General features: G+C 34.5%; 1 protein-coding gene across 6 annotated transcripts in view; it reads right to left on the bottom strand.

Moving 5' to 3' along the window:
- Window positions 1-1,253: 1,253 nt before the first annotated feature.
- LOC106869098 (solute carrier family 41 member 1) overlaps window positions 1,254-18,372 on the bottom strand; it is a 52,498-nt gene continuing 35,379 nt past the window's right edge. For all 6 annotated transcript variants that reach the window (XM_014914631.2, XM_014914632.2, XM_014914630.2 and 3 more), the window contains exons 7-11: window positions 16,780-16,927; window positions 15,528-15,601; window positions 11,808-11,942; window positions 9,357-9,505; window positions 1,254-8,775 (exon numbers count right to left, since the gene is read on the bottom strand). In XM_014914631.2, the coding sequence (XP_014770117.1) occupies window positions 8,590-8,775; window positions 9,357-9,505; window positions 11,808-11,942; window positions 15,528-15,601; window positions 16,780-16,927 (692 nt within the window). In that variant the 3' untranslated portion in view covers window positions 1,254-8,589. The remainder of the gene's footprint in view (window positions 8,776-9,356; window positions 9,506-11,807; window positions 11,943-15,527; window positions 15,602-16,779; window positions 16,928-18,372) is intronic.

Raw genomic sequence — 18,372 nt, 5'->3', positions numbered from 1 at the left:
AAGTTTCTCATATATTCCATTTTCCATCTCTATCATTCGTTTATATATATACACATATACATGTATGCACGCACACATGAATATATCATATTATTAGCATTATCCTGCGATTGAGAATCTAAAAATCACTAACTTTCTAAGACATCTCAACGCTTCTAAAAGCAAACTTCGTTTGTTTACGTTTATTGTAATTTGAATTTAACATATATTATATCGTCAGATCGGCCAATCTGTTCGCTCCCCCCCCACCATTTATTTTAACTGTTATTTTTCATCTAAGTTCATCTGGACACAATTTCGCGTAATATTGATTTTTAATTTGTTTTTCCCCGTTCTTGATTCATCAACCATCTTGAAGTTTTATTATTTACTGCTGCTCACACCTCATTATTATACAAATTCAAAACATGTATTTTATCCACAGATTCTACATTCATTTTTTTTTCATTTTCTAAACACCTCCACCCCACCCAAACAATAGATTTTGGCTTTTTTTTTTCCTATAGTAATAATATATATTTAAAGCAATGTGTAGAACAAACATAAGCAGATTTGTAATTCATAAGTCATCAACATCATTACCATTTTGAATATTTTGAAAATAAAAGAGAATTTATTGTAAATGATGAAAGATTGAGGTTAAGTTAAATTTTATAAGTGAGTAAAAAAGGTTCTAATGTTCCAGAGTTAGTAATAGAACTGGAATTTAAAACTACAATCTATGATATACTTAATATGTTTGTTAGTATTCAATAACAAAGCTGGATTGCATACTGTAAACATATCTGAAGCATGTTGTTCATGGCTGTAGGAACTAAGAATTAGGATAATGATGATTTAACTTATATTTTAAAAGTATTTGATATTCAGATGAACTTCTATGCTTGTAAAATCATTTAAAATGAAAAGAATGGTGCACAGACAATCATGACATGGTCCACCATAGAACTATATCTTAAATCTAGGAACATTGAAGAACTCCCCGCTACTGTTGAGTAGTTTTAACTTACTTGTAGCAGATTAAGTATGTTAATGAATATCCTGAGTCACTTACAGCACCATTTTTAAGCCCCAGCATGGGCCTTAGTCACGAAGCATCATCATATCCTGAATGTTTCAGCAATTGTGTAAGGTGACAGTTGTAAGACACTGTTTTAAGACATCATTTATTAGTCTAACACTGTGAATTATTATCTCAAAAACATTGCCTAAAGTCAGTGTGTTGAAATTTTGAGTTGAATTAAAACATCATCCTGAACAATCACACTGTTTATTTCAGTTGTATGTAAAAAATACAGTTTCTCTTCAACTGCTCCACTTTAAAAGGTGATATTAGGTGTGATAAATCCCAGTTATAGGACAATATCCATAGAGAAGGCTAGTATTTAGAATGAAGCCCAGAAATAGCACAGTATCTACAGTATAGTGGTGCTAGCAGCATTTAGACTTCGTAATGTGTCAGTGTGATTCTTTATTGAAAGTGAGGTAGAGGATATGTAATGGTTAAATAGGAATGACTTTAGCATCAGGTCTTGGAATCTGAAATTAGAAGTCAAGCTAAGCAATCTAGAAAAAGCTTGATATGTTTCAGAAATGCAAGCTGGGTACAAAGTGCCATAACATGGTAGTAAAGCATTAAGAAGGCTAAGGAAGAACTAGGTTACGCAGACAAGCTAAAGCAGGATCAGAAAGGCAGCAAGTTAATCGAAACTATCAAGCTATAGAAATTGGAATAAAAATCACAGGAAGATGCTGAATGAATTAGAGTAGAAGTAAATTCTACTGATAGTCTGAGTCCACAAAATTGGTTTAGTTTCCATTGTCAATAGCAAAAGAACATCTCACAATTTTAGATTCCTTCTCTAAAAAATCAATTTCAATTTTTGTGATCATTTAAGAAATATTTCTTCAAATATCTTCAAATATCAAAAAAATATGTTACTGCTTTTATGATGGTTGAGTGGTTGAGATGCTGGACAGCTCATTATTTGTTGTTCAATCCAAACAATTTGCAAATTGTCATAACCCTACATTAACAGATTACTTTACTTGTCTTCATTTATCTGAAAAGAACATACCTGAAATATTTCCTGGTAGAATGCCATAAAACATTTTGATAGAATATTTACTTTGTTAGGAAGGCTTTACTCATGAAAACAAAGTAACTGAACAACTGAAAACTATTATACATTCATAATCTTTTTCCCATTCTCCAATGCACATTCTCACACACACACACACACACACACACACATACATAAATGTATATAGGTGTGTGTTTGTCTGAGTGTCTTTTGTTCAATATATATTAGTGAAAGATATAAACAATGGCCAGTAAACTGATAACCTCGATGCTTTCAAACTAAAATACATGTGTGGTATTTGTTTCACTCAAGTTGCACAAATAGCCCCTTATCACTTTTGCCATCATAAACATGGTGAACCAGTGACTGGCCTGTTGAACACCTGTAACCAATGAAATGTGATATATACAGAATAAATAAATACATGCAAGCATATACACTCCACACATACAGCAGGAAATTGTTTTAAAATAGCATAGGAATGCAAATATGCAAATATGCAAATATGCCTGATGGAAGCAAGTCAATATTCTGATTTTTTTTAATAACAAAAAAATTTGTTGCAACATCTAAAAATAAATAAAAAAGACAATAGCAAAAACAACTCCAGATGTTATTGCTGATCTCTTTCTCTCTCTCTCTCTCTCTCTCTCTCTCTCTCTCTCTCTCTCTCTATCAGATGTCAAATGAATAAAAGGCAATTTATTAGGATATCTATAAATACTGATAAAGTAAACCAAAATCATTGTGTGGAATCAATTTGAGCTGTTACCTCTATTGATCATTTTCATGAGGGCTGTTCTAAGAAATTAAAAATATTACTGCTAAAAGCATTCTGTATTTCTCTTTTAACCTTGTGATCTCCATGGTACTGATGGAAACTGTGTTATTGTGATATGCAAATCAACTTGTAGTACTCAGTTCTTTCTAAAGAGACATTATACCAACATATTTTGTTCTGTGAGCTTGACAACCATAGGAACACAATTTTTATGTAGTGGGGGTTCAATCTGCTTTAGTTAAACTACAACCATGCATGCTCTGCTCTCCAGCTAGATTGTATAAATCTGTGTAGATGCCCAGTATTAATTCAACAATTGTGTAGATTGGGTAATGAACAATACATGCTATTATTATTTTTCTGTAGTACATCAAATGGCAAATTACCTGACTTTTGTTTAAAAAAAAAGAATTAGCTGTAATCAAGAGAAAACCCTTCTGGTAAAGAAAGGGAACTATTCTGTACTCTACAGCACCTTGGTTTATCCATGCCTGCCAAGTTCTGAGGTTTCTTTGTATGATTTTTGAGTCTCAAGCTCAACCTTGTTCCCTTTCTTAGAGGAAGGGAAGTGGTCCCCCATGACTTGCTCACACTGCAGTATTAGCTTAATTCTGGGAGAGAAAAAGGAAGCAGAATTCACCTTATTTTATCAACCCTGGAAGGATGAAACCAAAGTTGATTTCAGATGGATTCGAACTCAGAACACAAAGAGCCAGAACAATTACTTCAAGTTGTAAGTCCAAAACTTTCACACTTCTGGTAGATAACCACCTTAATCTTCAGTGATGCAGTAAAATAGCTTGTACAATAGATTAAGACTTAGTTCTATGACTAGATAAAACTTGAGCACTGATCAATTGTTAACATTCTATTTTCATATCTGGGATGGCAATATCACACATGCTAAACCATATCAAAACCACCCAGTTCATTGATGAAAACTAAATCCTCCAACAAATTAGAACAACTGGTTCAGTTGCTCTGTTTTCCTCTTTGTCATTCTGCAGCTAACACACCACCACTGTTTTCCTGAATTAGTAAATTGCATACCACTTCTACTCCATTCCACCACCGCTTTTTGTTTTTCTCCTCATCTTTGCTGATTTTCACTTCCTGGTTTGGCCAAGTCATTCTTCCTCAGATGTGAAAACTTCTCTCCCAGCTCACATTTTTTTTTCATACAGATGTTTTCCTACAGATGCTCAAATTGTACAGAACTACATCAAAGAAATCTGCCTCTCAGCAATGTGGTTTAAAGTTTGATCCCATTGCATAGCACCTTGGACAAGTGTTTCCTCCACTTCTTCAGGTTGACCAATACCTTCAAATTTGGTAAATGGAAGCTGTGTAATACCTCGTGTGTGTGTGTGTGTGTGTGTGTGTGTGTGTGTGTGTGTACCTGTGTGTTGATACAGAAATGAAGTTACTTTCTTTTACATCCAACAGGTGAATTTGAGAATATAGATGGGTAAAACAGCAGCAGACTAAACTACAAGATACTTTTGAAGACTGAGTTTTAGCATGGCTACATTCCAATGATTGACACAATAAAAGAATAATATATATAATACAATGTATAAAATAGTGACACATGATCACAGATCTATAGAGAACCGATACAGTCAAATATAATTCTTCTTACAGATCCTGGCACAGTTTGAACTCAGACCTAACTAAATTGATGTTCTCTCCATCACTATCAATTATTTTAGACCATGTTTATAACTATTTTTTGTCACACATCCCACTTCAATTTTCAAAAAAAACCCCCAAAAAACATGCTCCTCACTATGAATGGCCAACTTACAGCATAGATATATATTCAAAAGAAGTTTTAATTAAAACTCCATTGCAAGTTTTATTCATTTGTTACTTACACCCCACCAAAACGTTTCCATACCCCACCTTAAGAAATATTGTATTAAACATTAATATATAATTTAATTAAATATTATGGTAGAAAATTTGGTGGCAATGAAATATAAAATCTGTTAAGTTACTGACCAACAAATAAAGAAATACATAAATATAGTATAGAATTATATGAAAGATACTCTCTGTTTAAATGAGTAATTCAAAGATTCTTGTGTTACCAGTTCTATTAAATCCATAAGATTTTAAAAAGTTATCAGGTTTGATTCCCATTGTGTAGGTTGAAACAATTAGACAGTGGTCTAAAGAAGATACAAATATAATAACACAATGAGTGGTAGATGGCAAGGACAGAGGAGACAAAAACTAAACTATTTGCTAGCCTTGGCCTCCTCTGTCTATTGCTGTAAAATGATCCAAATCAGTAGATCCATGGAGATAATCATAGACCAAGTATATTGTGGCACTCTGCCCATTTTTCCCATCATATCTTTCATTCATTATGAGCTGTAGAACATATTGAGTGTAGCACTCAATATAGGTATGGTTTAACCCAAAGGTCAGCACTTACTAAAGTGACATATCATGAATGGCACTCTAGCTATGAGCAATCCAATTTTTTAAACATAACAAGGAATGATGAAGGAAATTGTGCTGCTAAGTTCGTGTGTGTATGTGTGTGTGCACACGTGCATGTTGTATAAGGTATAAGGTTTCTAAATGGAAAAGAAAATACTAGCTGAACAAGAAATTTTTTCTACCTTAGTTAACATGAACCATTGGTTAATTATTTTCTCTTGTCAAATAATCAATATATTTCAAGAAGTGTACATAACTGTGCATGTATTCTGTAAGAATGGAGAAGGAAGAAGGGTTTTTTACTGATAAAATCTGATAGCATATGAGGGTTCTCCATGGCAGAAGTGGGGCAAGCACAGTAAAATTGATTAATTTTGGTGCAGTTAGTACATGCACCCAGAACCACACTAATAGCTCAGGAGTGAAATTTAGGATTACTCGGTTTTCTGAGTAATTCTAAATCGATTTTGATAAAACTTTTCCCAGCTGGTTTGCATACTATGGCAACACCATTGTCATTTTTTCATTATTCTGTGTAACGTCTTTTCTTTTCTATTTCAGATTCTTCAGTTTTTAGATGAACCACATTAATAGCTTTTGAATGAAAATAGCTCATCTAGACATTTTTTTCAGAAAATGAAGGGTAATGATACATATTAAACATACATTGAGTATATATTTAACAGAAAACCATGATAATATTATAACATTTATTGACATAATGAATTATTTAGCCACATGAGTGCCAAGGAAGAAACGATCCAATTGTGGGACCTCCATGATTGTGTCAGCTAAGCATTTAAGGAATTTAGGGATTTTAGGCCACAAGTCATGTGGGAAACCTGGACAAACAAACAAAGCCATTTTCACTGCCTCTGGACTTCCTCATGTACCGAAAACCACCAGAAATTGCATATTCAGGACCATGGCTTCCATGCAAGAACCCTTGAAACTGCCTCCTCACGGGAGTTTGAAGCTTCAATGGGCGCAAAAGTACATGATGTTATACGTGAGTTGTGTTCTGTTCACTGACGAAACCAGGGTAACCCTTGACAAATCTGATAGCTGGGCAAATGGTTGGTTCTATTTTGGAGATAAGTATCACCAATGTTTACGACGTCAACAACAGGGTGGAGGACTCACATTGTGGGCTGGTATCATTGGGGACAGACTTGTTGGCCCAGTCAAGGTGCCTGAAGAGGCTAAAGTAATCGTAGCCGTCTACTGCAATCTCCTGAAGGAGGTCTTGGATCGCTGGCTAGATGACATACTGCTGTCACTTCTAAGGAATCTCATATTTATGCATTACAATGCTCCCTCCCACTCTGCTAGAACCACCCAAACATTCGTAGGGTCTGACGGCACACAAGGTGAAAGGTCGATGGTGTGGCCACTAGCATCTCCGGATCTCAAACCCTATTGAAAATGTTTGGACCATCATTAAACAAGATGTTTATGCCAAATGGACGCCAATTTATGTTGAAAGATGTCTTATGAGTGACCATCAAAGCTGCAGTAGAGGCAGTCCAACCTGCTACTATTAAGAAGTTGACAAATCCATGACTAATAGGATTTTTGAAGTTATCTGTCGAAATGGCACTCATGTGGTTAAATAATTCATTATGTGAATAAATGTTATAATATTATGGTTTTCTGTTAAATATGTACTCAATGTATGCTTAATATGTATCATTACCCTTCATTTTCTGAAGAATCTGAAATAAAAAAGAAAAGACATTACACAGAATAATGAAAACATAACAATGGTGTTGCCATAGTGTGCAAACCAGCTGGGAAAAGCTAAGGACATCCAGCTGTAGAAACTCTGCCAAATCAGATTGGAGCCTGGTGCAGCCATCTGGTTTCACCAGTCCTCAGTCAAATCATCCAACCTATGCTAGCATGGAAAGTGAACGTTAAACGATGATGATAATAATGATGAATTCACAGAAAACTGAGAAATCCTAAATTTCACTCCTAAGCTATTAGCATAGTTCTTGGTGTATATTCAAAAGATACCAATTAGGTATGTATGGCAATCCCAAAGTGCTATTTGGAATAATGTACTAAATGGAAAGTTTTGTGTTAGAAAAAGATACTCTGCTCGCTTGTTTTAATTTCACGCTTGTCAACTTCTCTATTGGATTTTCTACTTCCTACAGCAACTTCACTGTACTTCTTTTGTTGGTTTCTCTAGATAATACAAATCTTACTAACCAGTCTCTTTGGTTTCTGTTTTACAGGAAAGAAATACCCGTTGTGAGATATGAAAAGGGTGGTAAAAAAAATAAAAAGGAAGTAAATTTTATGCATTAAATAAAATAGAGCTTAGTTAGTAAACTTGCAGAAGCTTTTACAATATCAGAAGGAAGGGCATAGTGCACACACATCTGTAGATTAATGTAGTTAGTTAAAAGTGAAGACTTTGATTTCAGTAGGAAGGCCTTTTCTGATAATACAATTTACAGTGTGTATTATGTATTTGTACTTTGTAAAGAATTAGCAGATGTTTAGCTCTGAAGTATTTAGAAAATTCAACTTTTGTGGTATAATCTTGGTTATATAAAATATCTCACAAAATCCCTGAAAAATAATTGTTAGCCACAGAATTTGCAAGAAGTTGATAACACACCATAATAATGGCCAGAAAAGATTCATAACAAGCCACACTCTGAAATAATGGTTACATGCATTAATGCACAAACAAATGCAAAGAGCATGAATATGAAATATCATGTCTTTTTCTCTTTTGTTATTTATATACAACATAGAATCAGTCACCACCAAGTGGAAAATATATTTCCGCATTCATTACAGAAATCCTTGTCAGATCAATGTTTCAACGGCCAAGTGGTCTTGAAGTCTTGAAAATATATATATATATATATATATATATATATATACACACATAAATTAACAGCTAAAAGTTTTTATATATAAACAATATTAATTAGTATATATTTGTAAGTGTTAGAGTTTGTTATATTTTTAACTTAAAATAATATTATTTACAAATGTTTACCAATTAATACATACATATATATATATATATATATATATATATATATATATATATATATATATATATATATATATATATATATATATTGTGTGTATATGTCTGTGTGCATTTGGAAATGGATAGCAATATATGTGTGATTATATGCACACATACATTACAAATGCACACATAAATATGAAACAAGCATTGAAAAGAGTAAAAAAAATATAATCAGGAGATAAAATAAAATATAAACAGAAGGAAGTGAATGTTCAATCACCAACATCGGCATCACGGTCACCAATCAGATAAAGGATGTGGAAGGCAACAGCCAAGAATGCAGTCCCTGTTAAATCTCCAATGGCTGTTAAGTAAGGAATAGCAAAGTTATCTGGATCATTTCCATTCTTCCACATATGTATGACCATCCAGTTGGCAATGTAGAGCAGTAAGGCAACCTGGCAAGATAAAAGGCAGATTTTGGTTAGTTTTAGCAACAAGTACCAATTTGTTTTATGTGTACATGTGCACATACAAACACACACGCCATAACCATCTGACCGGTATGGGTTGGACATGCTTACCACACAACATACCATTACTCATCATGCACTGTTGTAAGGCCTAGCAACCCAAGTGAAATCTCCGTATGTAATCTCTTATATCCTCCATGATTTAGGTCAACACACACACACACACACACACATTCCAAAAATCTTAATCCATTTCTCTATTTTCTACTTCAAACAAGCACCACTGTCTTCATCATACTCCAACATCTCCAGCTTACAAGCATGAAATATCACATCAACACAACTCCTACCACACACCACTACATCCAACATACTCATCACAAACACATAGCTGGCTTGTTACTACTTCACTTGCAACATAACCTCAAATAGTTTACCAAGCCAGACACATTCACTAGCTCCACAAAGGCTTAAATCTCAATGCATCCCAACATTCTGAAATACTACTCATGCTACACAAAATCATAAACCCAGATTACTTCCCTTACTGGAATAGGATAGCTTACCTGAAGGAGAGCAGTGGTAAGATAAATGGAAGCAAAGATGAAAGTTATGGTTGTGTGGCCAGCCATCATAAATGATATTGTGTACATGAAGATCAGATGACCTGGGATAACAAGGAACAGCATCACCCGGGATGACTTTGAGTCAACATCTGAAGATAAAAAGATATGTAATTAGGAGAGTGAATCTGTAACAGGCTGGAGACACTGTGAAAGAATGTTCACTGATGAGGTTAGCAGTATAGGTTAAACTGAGATCAGGATGAAGACCTCCAAAATCAGGCAAGATATTTCCATTAACACAGCTCTTTGAATCAACTCCGATTCATCACAGAATATTTTGGCACCGCCTGACTGGCCTTCGTGCGGGTGACACGTAAAAGCACCCACTACACTCTCAGAGTGGTTGGCGTTAGGAAGAGCATCCAGCTGTAGAAACTCTGCCAAATCAGATTGGAGCCTGGTGTTGCCATCTGGTTCACCAGTCCTCAGTCAAATCGTTCAACCCATGCTAGCATGGAAAGCGGACATTAAACGATGATGATGATGATGATGATGATGATGATGATGACAGTCCAGTGACTCTGTGCATGGAATCCAGAAAAAGTCTCCAGCTTTGGACATCCATCATCTTTTAAGAGTTTCCTAATAGAGTTGAAGTCAAATAATTCCTTCATATATGGCAGTTATTAATGTGAATGTGACAGTGGAGTATGTCTTTGTGGTAGTAGGATATGTTTTAGGGAAGTAAAATCATTATTAACCTCATATGTTGACTATAACTTGTAACTGTATTGGACACAATGACTAACACATCACATATCCAATTCACTCTTTGTATTATAAGTTCATCAGCAGTCATGGACTTAATGTCTTCCATCGGGGTCTTCACCATAATTTTTGAAGATTGTCTATATTTCATTGCACCTGTAATGTGAAGCTACATGTGTGTATGCCAGTTGTTGTTTAGCCCTATGCTAGCCCTGGTCAAGCAGATCCATGACCAATGATATTCTAACCCAGCCCATCTCTTTTCTTTTTTTTTGTCCTAGGCACAGCACCTTCAGGATCACATTATCCAATGTCCTCTTGTATGGTAGAGTGTAATTTGAGAGAGACATGGCTGCTATTTGTAGCACATCCAGCAACCATGCAGAGACTCATGGCATTGGTCATAGGATATGGTATGCAATACATGTTGGTAGTCATACAATATGATGTGTGTATATGGTGTTGATGATAGAATAACGTAATGTGGTATAGTTGTTGGTGATAATGGGATGTTATGTGGCTTGTGTGTCAGTAGGTAATGAAATGATCTGGTGTGGTGTTGGTAGCAGTGATAATGGTGGTGTAGTTATTTAGCCATTGGTCCTGGTTAAGCAAACCTATCATCAAAGTTATTTTAATTGTGGCCATTGATTACTTCTTTCAGGAATAATGTATCCAAGACTACGCTTTCAAGTATAAGCTTCTTTTTAGTCAGTAGTGTATGATTTGAAGGGAGATTTGACTGCTATTTCCAACAGATTGAATGATCTTGTGAAGATTCCTTCTTGGCTGTTGCTGTTTAGTGTCAATCAACCATGGAAATCTATGATCATAGGCGATCCATCATGACCATTCCATCTTAACTTCAGGTATATGTATCGAAAACTAAATTATCCAATGTATATATATATATATATATATACAACTTTCAAGATGCCAGGGTGTGATTAGGTTTGACTGCTTTGTGTAACCATGTAAAAGTTGCTTCTACTTCCCAGTGAGTTTTTGTTGGTGATAAAGTAGGACAATGCAACAGGTGTGTTTGAGATACGGTGATGTAAGGAAAGTATGGTAGGTCATCTAGTAATTAATGATGAGAGAGGTATTACAGTGAAAGTAAGATAATATAGTGATTGAAGCTATATCTCGTAATATGTACAACTAAAGTACAGCTACAAGATCCAGTCCTTATTAGTGTGGTGTTTGTGTGGTTCAGTGACCCTAAGAACTATGCCAACAAAATTCAAGCATCTGTCAGGGTCCTACCATGCTGGACAGATCAAAGGCTAGACTAAAATGAACTACTTCTTTCCAGAGGTAAAAAATGGGTTTGCATAGGACCGACACCCTTACCTAGAAAAAAGCAAAGTTATAGTAGCACCAAGGACAATTCAAAACCAATAATACCAGGGAGTGGATGTGAGCTGAAACAGAACTGAAAAAGCAGGGATCCAACTGGAGAGAAGCAGAAAAGATGTCTGAGAGTCAAGAACAGTGGAGAAAAGTTGTTGATGGCCTATGCTTCACAGGAAGTGAAAAGCTTAAGTAAGTAAGTAAAGTAGGTCATGTCACCAATATGTAAGTGTAAAATCCACAGGTGATAGCAACAATAGGTTAGTTGTTACAAAACTGTAAATTAACAGGATAAAAGTGGTAAGTAAGTACAAGCCAAGTTATACTTACGAGACCCACAAAAACTCTTAATAGGGTTTGGACATCCACTATGTAAGTGTGAAGGTAAATGTCCTGGGGTACTGATTTTGTGTAAACCTGTAGATAAACGGCTAGCTTGGACTGCTACCAGGTTGCCACCAACACCTGCAACAACAAAAGAATAAATTAATAAAACAAAGATTTAGATGGCAAAATAAAATTATACAGTGGAACAGTCTTGCAGCAATTGTAAGCTGTCTCTATACAAATTGTTCAGAGACGTCATCAGCAAAAAAAAGTTAGATGCATGAAATATCGAAAAGTTAACAAGAAAGACGTTCTTGTTATTTTCTAAGTGATAATTGTAAGTACAGTGAAGTCTATATCTCATTGATGCGATCATAAGAAGACTGGATTATGTTCCATACTTGCCAAAATAATTAAAATACCAAAGATTAATATAGTTTTTTTTCATTACTGCTTCATTATTTCTTGTTAGCTTCTTTCCTGCATTAAATATAATACCCACCAACTCATTGGTTTTTGTACAAATGTTGCTAAATATTAGTTATTCTGAAGAAATGGTACAGGGGCCTCAACATTTAAGATTGGGATAACAGGGTAAAAGCAGAGTAGTGAAGGTCTACCAAAGTGTTATAATCTTATCTGTAATGTTTCAACCATTTCTATCTATGCTAAACTTCCAGTAAATATATTGTACAATTTTCTTTAGGTTTGTTCAGTTTGTTCACATGAAGATTGAACTTACAAGCTTAATATCAAATACAGTTTCAATCATCTTCCCTACTACTGTATCACACTCCCACAGGTGTATGGCACAGTATTGTAATTTACTTATCAATCAAAGATAGTAAATACCCCATCAATCAGAGACAATAGCCACACTTCAGTCATATATCTTGTTCTTCAATCATTGACTCTCAATAAATTGAACTAAATCATAATTTGAAAACATGCGGTGGCAATGTTATACAATACATAACTACTGCATCACTTCTTTTATTTGCTTCACACCACTTGATTATAAATAAATACCATTTTTCTTCATAGCGGAGTGGTTAGCATCAATAATGGGAGATTATAAGGTCAATGATTATCTCTTCATTCAATAGAGTTAATCAGAATGGAGATGACTTCACCTTGAAAGATACAAAGTCATAGGATATAGATTTCCTAGAAGTTTCTAGAACCTATTCACCACAATGAGATGAACTGAAACATATAAGATTAACATTTTCACTGCATAATTTAGTTCAGAGTGTCCTGGTATAGGTGTCACCTTGTTGTAAATAGTACTGGAGTAGTTTGTTACCATGACAACATCTGTATTATCTGCAGGCTAGTTCTGTACAGTTACCTAATAGAACAGTGCCTAAATACAGTGCTGATCTCTATATTCAATTCTTGAAATGGAATGCCAACAGTTTTCCTATGTTTTTAGCCAAGTAAAAGGCTGGTAAAGCAAGATAAATGAAAGTTTGTTTGCATATGACGGCAGCAAGTAAGTGTAAATGGTAGTGTAGATATAATTGAATGACGTTTATTGTTAGACTATGACCATATCAAGTGTATGTAGCAATGTGTGTGTGTATATATATATATATATATATATATATATGAATTATATAAATTGTTAGATTTGTAAATATTTGAAAACTATAGTTCTGAGAGTTGTTAAAATGATAGTGGCTGTAGTGTATAATATATTTGGGTTTTGTGTATGCTATGTAAGTCTAGTGTACTTAAATTGGTACTACTAGTCAACTATGCAGACTGTAAATAAATGACAAAGTTCCAAGCAAAAATATTGAATAGGTTTTGCTTCTAGTCTTAGCTTCATTATATTACACACAAAGCATTTTGTTCAGGTAAGTTACACTCACAAAAAAACATACAGCACTAACATTCTCTTCAGAGTAACAACAGAATAACTACAGTTACTTTGTCACTTAATGTGAATGAATAAATATAAATACAGGCATGGTTAGGTTTAGGCAGAGCTGTATGATAAGAAGCTTGCTTCCTAATCATGTGGTTTCAGGTTCAGTCCACTGTGTAACACTTTGGGCAGGTATCTTCAACTATAGCCTCAAGTTAACCAAAGCCTTCTGAGTGGAGTTGAAAGACTGAAACTGAAAGTGTGTATGTGTGTATCTTACTTTTCCTTGCTTTCATTTCATGTGATAATATCACCATCATGCAAGCAATGTCCTTTGTTTCCAACATTCCATGAAAACGTGTCTGGCTATGGGGAAATATCTTGTTTAGAAACAGATGACAGTTGGTGACAGGAAGAGCATCTGGCTGTAGGAAATTCACTTCAATGAATTCGATCCAACCCATGCCAGCATGGGAAAGCGGATGTTAAAATGAAGATGACAGTGAAATTACTAGCCAATAGGGAACCAGAGCAATGATTTCTGTTTTACTGGTAATTATATACTCAAGCACTTGATGATTTTAGAATAGAATTCAGCATCTGAGGAAGCTGATGATGATATGCAACAATTAGTCTATATAAGAATTTGTGGAAGAGGTCATTAGGTCTAATTGCCTGATATTGCTAATGTAAAGTAATGTTACTTGTCTAAAGTATATAATAGCTGTAATAACAACACATGACCATTATACTAATTAATAATAAGAAATCATTCTTATTTGGTATAAAAGGGTGGTGAATTGACAATGATATTAGTGCCTCAGATGAAATGCTTTCTATGTTTTGAGTTCAAATCACACTAAGGTCAACTTCACCTTTCATTCCATTGGGGTCAATAAACTACATGTTGAGTACTGAAGTTAACTTAATTAATTCCCTCCCCTCAGAACTGCTGATCTTGTGACTATATCAGAAACAATATTTAGTGCTGTAATCATGGATCTTTGTGGGACATGCAGAATTACCTGAGGATACATACAACATAAAACTTGATGTGGCCAGTGAGTAATTTTATTTCTTAAATGTATATGTGATAATAAATTAAAAGCATGTATAATTAGAAGCCAGATGTGTGAATGTGGGGGCCCTCATAGATGAAATAAAAAAGGATCAAGAACAGTAAGAATATATCATTCTGCCCAACCCATGCTAGAAAAGGGGAGATGGATGAAAGCACCAGACATTTCCAGACAGATGAAAGGCATACTCAATCCTAACAGGATTTGAACTCAAAATGAAGTGAAATGACACTAAGTATTATTAGGTATTTAGTCAACAAGTTCAATGCTTGTAACCTTTAAAATATTATTAGTCATAATAATAATGGTTTCCAACAAGACAACACTTTGATGATTGGCAGGGTGAGTATAATCAATTAGACTGGTACTATTTTATTGACTCTGGAAGTATAAAAAGCAAAGTCAACTCTATTGAGATTTCAATGAAGAAACACAGCTAAGTACTACAAGGCAGTTACTGCATTGCTCTATTTTTTTCTGATATCAATTACCCTTGATAAGAATAATGATAATTCTGCCTTTCACTAACTTTATATGATAGTTTTGTAGAAGGGAGTTAGTCGATATCATAAACCCCAGTACTTGGCATGTAGTTTATTTTATCTGGAAGGATGAAATGTGAAGGGATGAGATGCAAAGTTCAACAAGGTCTGAACTCAGAACCCAAAGAACTGGAACAAATACTACAAGGCATTTTATTCAACATTCAAACAATTCTGCCAATCCATTCACTCTTAAGATAGTGATAATAATTATAAAGAAACTACTAACCATTGATGACTGGTTGAAAGACAGCAATACCATGGTAGTTAGATACAGTGAAGTCTAATATTAAACCACCAATACTGTAATAAACAAAGAAAAGAAGAGATGAGCATGATGCTTTTATTTTTTATTTCTATAATCTTAATCAAGACACTTTTTATGTGAATTATTTCTTGTACATGGATTTTATTGAAACAATAATATTCTGCAATCAAAAGTTCTTACTGTCACTACTATACCATGTATTGAAATAGGATTTTCAAATGATTTCTTAAATAGTTTTCAAAATCTGTTAAACTCGAGACTCTTCCAACAGGATTTAAAATTGATGCTGTGAACCAAACAACTTCATTAAGAATCCACTTAAATCAATCACATACAGAAGAATCACTAATCCTACTTTTAATTTTCATTAATAGCTGAAGGAGGAAAAGTTAATCTTTAAATTAAAGTAATATTTTTCATTGTGGTTTTATAATAACTCAATACAATATGGTACAAGATCATATCTTGCCATTATTGGTAGAGGAAAGTGACTTTAAGCAAGGTAGTGAACCATTCCCTATTTCACCTCCCATCTTGAAGGAGATCCAGGTGACAGTTGAGAGGGCCAGTCGTTGAATATGACTGAAAAGGAATGATGAAACCTAGCTGGAGAGGTGATGATCCTGAAATGGACTTCAGGTTGAATAGTAGTCAGTCAAAATAATAGGTGGAGCCACACATCAGTGATGGGAGCCAGTGTATCGTAAAGCCATTGAGAAGAAGGCCCCAAAATAGTGCACATTCTTTCCTGAAACCTACTGGCATCCAGTATGCAGAGTTTTTGACTGACTGCACTTGCAAGCTGTTTCTAAGTCTCTACAGTAGTAGAACACTAAGTTGATTGAACTTTTATAAATATTGATATTGACTGAATTCTCTGGAAACAAGGTGACTAAATCTTTAAAAAGCCATAAATATAAGCCAAATCTTTGGAACTTCTGAAGATATCAAAAAGTCACAAGTCACAATTATTTTAGTAAGTGAGAGATAATTCATGAGTTAAATGTTAAATCATTCACAAGTTATAGGACTTGAATCAAATTACTGAAAGTTCACATACCATGGGATTAATAATCAAAATATCTCAAGCAATAGATGATTAAGTCAGCAAACCTTAATCAGTCACATTACCTGGAAATATTTGAAATCCTTTCAGCAACCAGTGAAAAGTGACAAATCAAGTAGTAATGAAAAAAGTGCTACTTATACTAACCTACTTATAACCATAGCACTTATAACTGGTGTCCATCCTGTATATAGTACTTCACATGTATATTTGTTTTTGCTAGACACCCAGATCCATAATGGCGTAAGTAAGATGAAAAGTATTATAATGAACGGACCAAGCCAAATTTGACTCTCTGCAAACAAAAGTAAACAAATATCAGATGAAAAAACAAAACAAAATAAAATATAAAAATCAATAATTAAAACAATTTTTGGAAATGCATCATTTGACACAATGACAGAAGCATGAAGATGCTGCTGATGATGATGATAGTGCTTAGCATTAAGATAGCTTTGATTATGCAGACCTATCAAAAGCATTCTAGTCATGACTGTCCAATCTTTTTTCAGAAATGTATCCAGGATAATAATATTCAATGTGTCATTCCCATTTTAAGATGGTATGGTGAAATTTATGAGATTTGGCTGCTGTTACAAGCAAATCAAGTGACTATGTAGGAAACTTCTCATAGGTTTGAGATCTATCTATCAAACCCTGCCACAAATTTGTGAGATGAGGATAAAAGTGATAGAACTGATCACAGTCTACAACTGGTATGTATTTCATGAACACCAGAGATGATAAAAGGTAGTTGACACTGGCAAGTTTTGAATTCAGAACATAAAGGGATGTAACTAAACATTGCACCCTGCCTTTTCTGCTACTTCCTCACCTTAATTATGCTGATGGCAATTTATTTCGATTAAATATAAGAACAGTTTTGTAGGGGAGAAAATTTCATCAATTGAAATTGACACCAATATATTACTTTATAGACACTGTAAGATAAAGAGCAAATTTAACAAAACACAACTTGAACTTGGGTGTCTAAAAAAGGTAGCATAAGTATCTCAGCTGGCTTATTACAGTTTATATATATTCTGTTAAGTACACTGTTAAAAAGGATTTCATACAACCTCTTTAAAAGACACAGAGGCTGCATATTTATCAAGAGCTGAATTGGCACCAGCAAATAGTAATAGAATAAATGCCAATTTCTTCCATATAACTTCAGTATTCATTATGGATGGATGTAATACAGTCCAGTGAATCAACTTCGCTACACACATCGGAAGTGGGGGAAATATAGTCCAGTAAATGTATTCCTGTATACTTGTGGTGTATTTATTGATTTCAGAAGATTGAAAATTAGATTTGGGACTCTTTGTTTATCAAGGGGTAATATTTATCCCCACTTAAAATGTGGATGTTCTGTTAGAACAAACCATACCATGGGAAATACTATGAGAAAAACTCTTAATATTGGACCGGGAAAGCCCCCGGCCCATCAGGAATCACTGCAGAGATGCTCAAAATATCTGGCAGTGTTGGCTATAGCCTAGTCACCCGTATTACGAACCAGGTGATACACGAAGGAGTCATACCCTATGACTGGTGTAGCAGCATCATAGTCAACTGCTACAAAGGTAAAGGGGACGCTTTAGATACAAATAATTACAGAGGCATCAAGCTGTTAGATCAGGTTATGAAAGTTACAGAGAGGGTCATAGCCCAACTAATTAGGGAGCGAATCAATTTAGATGAGATGCAGTTTGGGTTCGTGCCAGGTAAAAGCAC

Source organism: Octopus bimaculoides, chromosome 1 (assembly GCF_001194135.2).
Source record: "Octopus bimaculoides isolate UCB-OBI-ISO-001 chromosome 1, ASM119413v2, whole genome shotgun sequence".
In the NCBI taxonomy this organism is placed as follows: Eukaryota; Metazoa; Mollusca; class Cephalopoda; order Octopoda; family Octopodidae; genus Octopus; species Octopus bimaculoides.
Note: the sequence above shows the minus strand (reverse complement) of the source record. Positions and strands in the feature narration are given on the sequence as shown.